At 61.9% G+C, this 5,749-nt stretch overlaps 2 protein-coding genes across 2 annotated transcripts; one reads left to right on the top strand and one right to left on the bottom strand.

Moving 5' to 3' along the window:
- Positions 1-593: 593 nt before the first annotated feature.
- Positions 594-3,299, bottom strand: CH63R_10045 (WD repeat domain-containing protein; the record flags this gene model as incomplete). The annotated part of the gene is made up of 2 exons (XM_018305019.1): positions 594-1,289; positions 1,422-3,299. The coding sequence occupies 2 exons, from the start codon at positions 3,297-3,299 to the stop codon at positions 594-596; spliced, it is 2,574 nt and encodes an 857-aa protein (XP_018154443.1).
- Positions 3,300-3,938: 639 nt separating this feature from the next.
- On the top strand, positions 3,939-5,413 carry CH63R_10044 (WD repeat domain-containing protein; the record flags this gene model as incomplete). The annotated part of the gene is made up of 3 exons (XM_018305018.1): positions 3,939-3,976; positions 4,042-4,210; positions 4,352-5,413. The coding sequence occupies 3 exons, from the start codon at positions 3,939-3,941 to the stop codon at positions 5,411-5,413; spliced, it is 1,269 nt and encodes a 422-aa protein (XP_018154442.1).
- Between the last annotated feature and the right edge of the window lie 336 nt (positions 5,414-5,749).

The raw sequence follows: 5,749 nt of genomic DNA, 5'->3' as shown, positions 1-5,749 counted from the left end.
TCCATGGGAGGACGAGGCTTGAGTACTACATTCGTACTACCTGCGATGGGAGCCATGGCCACGTTCGGGACCGTTCTCTAGAGAGTTCCAATACGCATCGGATGCGAGCCGCGACGCGTTCCAACTTAGAGTACGAGAGAGAGACACACACACCCACAACACACCGAGAGGAACTCCACTCCTCGTGCTGGCCCGTGTTAGCACACGGGTGCGCGACGTCGACGTCGACCTTCCAGATGTTTGGATTGTCCTATTGGCCAACTCGTATAAAATAAACATACGCAAGAAACACGACGGCAACGATCCCAAAACACCCCTGGCGCCCCATCCCCCATTTAGCTGCTAGTCATTCACGCGCGCGCGTCCGAAAAGGACAGACGCGGGCCAGATGTCGCCCCATCGTATCATCGTCCAAACGCCTTTCCGAATCCTGACGGCAATGCCCCCCCTCCCCATCCCAACAACCGTGAAAAAACGTTCCCCACGGACGGGCGACGGGGGTCCCCTTACCTCACCTCCACTTCGACTGGGGGAAGCATGGGTAAGACGGCAACCTGCAGGCTGCTGCTGGGAAGAGGGAGAGGAGGAGGGGGCTAAAAGTCGCCGTCGTCGACGTCCATACCGGTAACCCTCCGCTCTCCAATCTCGCGGATCTTGTCTCCCAGGATGGTCCGCCCGTACCGCTCCGCTACCTTGCCTGCCGCCTCGATCATGCGGCCCGTCCGATCGCGCATCAGGCCCACCAACTCTAGCGCCCGCATGCCGCGCTCCTCGCCTTCGCGGCATTCGATGGCCAGCATCTGGAGCAGCGTCTTGTCAAAGTCGAGTTCGAGGCGCGCCAGGCCGGTGCGCTGCGAGTGCGTGGCATCCGTGTGGTCGATGAGGTCGCGCAGCTGGGCGGAGTGGATGCCCGAGAGCAGCAGCTTCTGTTCCAGCTTGCGCGACTCGCGCCGACCCGCGTCGTCGTCGTCATCGTCGTCGTCGTTTTCTCGTTGCCCCGCAGACTCCGCGTCCGGAGCCGGGACCGGGACCGAGGTGAGGGGCACAGAAAAGTCGAACTCGGACAGCAGGGGCCGGGGGAAGTAGGGGTACTGGTCACCACCCTTGAGGATGATGCAGTGGAACCTGTTGTCGGCAACCGCGATTGGCCAGTACGTTTCTGTCTTCCTCCCTGACGCTAGACGCGGGAGAAGCTTTGTGTCGAGGAGGGGCACCCAGCAGGCGCGTGAGGGCTTCCGCCAGTGGAGGAGCGTGAGGAGCGTGCCCGTCGAGTCATATATACAAGGATCCTAAATCGAGGGGAAAGAAGGGGGGCCTCGTCAGCACGCCTCGAGCTTTTTTTATGATTCAAGGAAAGGGGAAAGAAAAAGAAAAAGAAAGGGAGAAGGGGGGGCTGGTGAGAAGTGGAAAAAAAAACTTACACCGACATCTGAGAAGAAGACGCTCCGCAAAGTGGCACCATCCGGTAGTGCGACGGTGTCTTCGTTCTGGCAGATTTCGTCTCGCTTGATGTTCTCGATTGTGTACAGGAGGCGGGCGTTGCCGTCGGCGCCGACGGCGCCGTTGCCCATTGTGATGACGTAGTCGCGCCAGCTGGCGCAGGTGACCATGGGTGTGCTCTTGGGGCGATAGACGCGGTAGGGGACGCCGAAGAGGGTATAGATGCGCACGTAGTTGGCCGTGGTGGTGACAGTGACGAAGGAGTCGCTCAGCGACATGGCAACGACGGCCTCGCCCTTGGGCAGTTCCGTCCGCCAGTCGGCGCGTTGCGTCCATGTCTCATGTGGGCGGTAGAAGAGGGTGGCGGGCGTGTCGTTCAGGGGCGGACACGAGAACAGGGCGCCGTGCTCCGTCAGGCAGGCCTTGTCGTATAGGAATGTGTCGGTGAAGTGGAAGTCGCGGTGGAACTCGTGGTCGTAGAACTCAACCGTCACCGTGTTGTGGCCGTCCTGGTCGACCGTCCAGATGACGCCGATGAGGTTCAGGCACAGGTACTTGCGGTTGCCACGCCAGGGAGTCGAGCCGGGCTGGAAGGGCTCGTGGAGCGTATGCTCCAGGAGGCGGCGCTTGGTCGCGCGCCCGGCGTAGTCGCCGCCGCCAGCGCCGCCGGCCTCAAGCGCCCTCTTGGTCCCTGTCGTATAGCCCGCGCCGTCGTCGTCGACGACGAAATCGTCGCCGTCATCGTAGCCGTCCTCGCCGCGGTTGAGAAACGAGTCAAGGCTCCCCAACGAATCGCGCCGCGGGCGGCTGGGTATCGAGGCCGGCAGGCCACCGGCGCCGTTTGCAGCCGGCCTGCGGGCATTGTTGGATATCTCGGCCAAGGGATCGTGGATATAGGGCGCCGGCTGGCGGGGCAGCTGCAGGAGGGAGGAGAACTGCCCAGTGATGAGGTTCGGGTAGATGTAGACCTCGCCGTCGGACGTCGTGAACGACAGCAGGTTGTCCTTGGGGTGCCAGGCCATATCGAGGACGTTGCTGTAGTCGAACTTTTGTACAACGCTCTGCGTCTTGGTCTCCCAGATGAGGAGCTTTCCGTCCTTGGCCGCCGTGGCGAGCATCGCGCCGTTGGGCGACCAGGCCAACGCCGTGATGTCGCCGAGGTGGCCGTTGGAGAAGGCCCGCTGCTTCTCCCAGTCGTTCTTGGACACGACCTGCACGTCGTGCATGGGTGTCGGCACGGCGAAGGCGCGGCCGTCCGGGTGCCACGCGATCCTGGCCGAGGACTCTGAGTCGGGTTCGAGTGGGCCGATGACGCCGTCGACCTTGCGGATCAGCTCGGGGGTGTCGGCCGTCATGGAGTAGACGTATATGACGCCATCGGTGCAGGCGAGCGCGAGGAGGCCACCCTTGGGATCGAAGGCGAGGTGCTTGGTCGGGCGGCCGTGGTCCTTGAGGACGCGGACGCGAGCGTTGTCTTGGGTGTCGACAACCTTGACCGTCAGCTCGTCGCTGGCGACGGCGCACCACTTGGCGTCCGGGGAGAGGGCGACGTCGCGGACGGGCAGGGAGGTGCGCGTGAGGAAGCGCTCGAAGACGGTGTCCTCGACCGAGTAGACGCTAACGGTGCCGTCCTCGGAGCCGACTACGAAGAATTCATCGTCGGCGGCGGCGGCGCAGTTCTGTTCGGGGCAGTCATCGATGTTGTAAGGCTCGCCGTCGTGGTGGGTGCGGTACAGTCGAATTGTGTTGTTGGAGCCGACAGTGACGAGGCGCGCGCCCGACGGAGTGTATGCGAGGCGGGTTGTGCCCGTCGTGTGCGCCGGCCTCGGCCGCGGTTTCGGGGCGAGGGAGGAGGCCATTTCTGGAGAGGTGTGTTCTAGTTCGTGGTCATGGGGGTTTGTGGAGTGTCGTCGCTATCGAAACGATTCGGATCCGTAGAGACGACGCCCGTGTTTCAATTGAGTCTCGCGGAGTCGTTGGGCCTGTTTGGATTGTCTCGAGCGTTTGGTGGTCGACAAAGCTGGCGATGGTGGTGATGGTGGGACTGCGCAGAGGTTGGAAAGACGCGTTGGGACGCGTCGCGGAAATTCAATTAACGGCTTTTTGACAGGCAATTGGCACTCACCACTTTACGGTAGAGACGCGAGACAGGGGTTTCGGCGAGAACCCCGCCAGGTACGTATCTCTATCCGCAACTACGGGAAAGCCACTTGGTGCCAGCCGGCAGACCTGTCATATTCACAGAAATGGCTGCATCGCAGGCATCAGAATTGATGAGAAATACAAGTTGCGGGTGAAAGTGGGCGGCGGTCTGAACACGCCCGAGAACAGGCATCAGCATCGTAAAAAGAGTCCCCTCTCTCTGAAGCAATCCTCTATTGTCAAGGTAACTGGTAGAAATCCAGTTCTGCGTGCATCCTCTCATTATACTGTACCACTCACTGTACGGGCATTTTTTGAACGGTATTTCGAGCATCCGCTGAGAGAACCCCCTCAAGATGGAGTCATCCAACCAAGAGAACTTCTTCGAGACGGAGTGAGTATACCCCCGCATCCGACACATGTTTCTCAGTGAACCGGGTTTTCTGACAAGTGCCGCAGCACGCAGCAGGCCAAGCGTCACCTGCGCGCCAAGAAGGAGGCAAACACCTTTGGCAACCCGCTGCGAATGCCCTCCAAGATCCTGGCCGTCATCCCGGACCCCAAGAAGCCGCAGTCCTCCGTCCTCATCGCCGAGTCGGGCGGCAGGGTGTCTCGTATCAATACTGAGGTATAGTCTCTCGTGCATCCACCATCCACCAAACCCTGAGTTCTCACTCCCTCTCCTCAATCCTCACTGCATCATTGATGTGATTGGGAAGGGAAAAGGGGGTGGGTGAGTGACATCGGCTCACATACTCAACACCACCAGACACGAACCACCACCGCCAAGTACACCGGCCCCTCTGTCCCCGTAACGTGCCTCGCGACAGGCGGCGCCTCCAACGGCGTCCTCTTCGCCGGCAGCTGGGACAAGACGGTCTGGTCCTGGGACCTCGCCACGCGCCGCCCGCTGCGCCGGTATGACGGGCATTCGGACTTCGTCAAGGCCGTCGTGTGCGGCCGCCTCGGCGACAAGCCGATCCTCGTCAGCGGTGGCGCCGACAAGAAGATCATCGTCTGGGACGCTGACTCGGGCCGCAAGCTGCACACCCTCCAGGACCCGACGACGACCATGATGTCGCTGCAGCATCTCGCCATCGACCCCGTGCTCAGCACCGCCGATGAGATAGTCCTCGTCAGCGCGAGCAGCGACCCGCACATCCGCCGCTGGAGGATCACCCTGGACTCGTACTCGCAGCTTCCCGTCGACGAGACGCCGTCCTCGGCGGACCCTGCGGCGGCGGCGGCGGCGTCGTCTTCGGGCGAGGAGAAGCTGACGATTCAGGAGCACGAGACGAGCGTGTACAAGGTCCTCTTCGACGTGATGGGCGACGAAGTCGACTTGTGGACGGCCAGCGCCGACGGCACCGCCAAGTGCCTCGTCCGCGAGAGGGCCTTTGCGGCCGAAGACGTCTTCGAGCACGGCGACTTCGTGCGCGCCATCGCCCTCACGGCCGACTGGGTCGTCACGGGCGGCATCAGCCAGCAGATCAAGGTCTGGGACCGGACGTCGGGCGCCCTGCGCGCCGTCGTGGACGCGCACTTTGACGAGATTACGGACCTCGTCGTCCTCCGCGACCCGGCGGGGCGGTCGCCGGACGTGCTGTGCAGCGTCGGCATCGACTGCACGCTGCGGACGTGGCCTCTGGACCACAAGGGCCTGGACGCCGTCGTCGAGGAGATCCGGGCCGCTGCAGAGGCCAAGGCCGAGGACGAGCAGGAGGGGGAGAAGAAGAAGAAAGGGGAGGGGAAGAAGGAGGAGGAGGAGGAGGGTCTGATGACCGCCGAGGAGGAGGCAGAGCTGGCGGCGTTGATGGAGGATGACGATTAGGTAGTGAGGTGGTTTGGGTCTCGCCGGTGAAGAAACAGAAACGGATACCCTGGAGGCTAGGAATCCAACTGCGTCTCCGACAGGTCATGGCCTTCGGGTCTATATCTTCGTCACGGCAATTCCCTCAAATCACGGAAGAACACCACATCCTGCTTGATCGTCGGTCGCCTCCATACGGCATTGACCCGTCCGTCAGCTCTACCGAGTCTTCTACGGCGCTCCTTCTGGTCGTGGAGCCCATCGATCATTGCCTTTCTTTCTCGAGCCTCAACCAACCATATCAATGCCATCTATGCGGCGCGTCCTGGTTTGTGAGCTCACAACGGGATAGTTAGT

The sequence above is a fragment of the Colletotrichum higginsianum genome (assembly GCF_001672515.1).
Source record: "Colletotrichum higginsianum IMI 349063 chromosome 7 map unlocalized unitig_7, whole genome shotgun sequence".
Classification (NCBI taxonomy): Eukaryota; Fungi; Ascomycota; class Sordariomycetes; order Glomerellales; family Glomerellaceae; genus Colletotrichum; species Colletotrichum higginsianum.
This window is presented reverse-complemented; position numbering and strand designations above follow the sequence as displayed.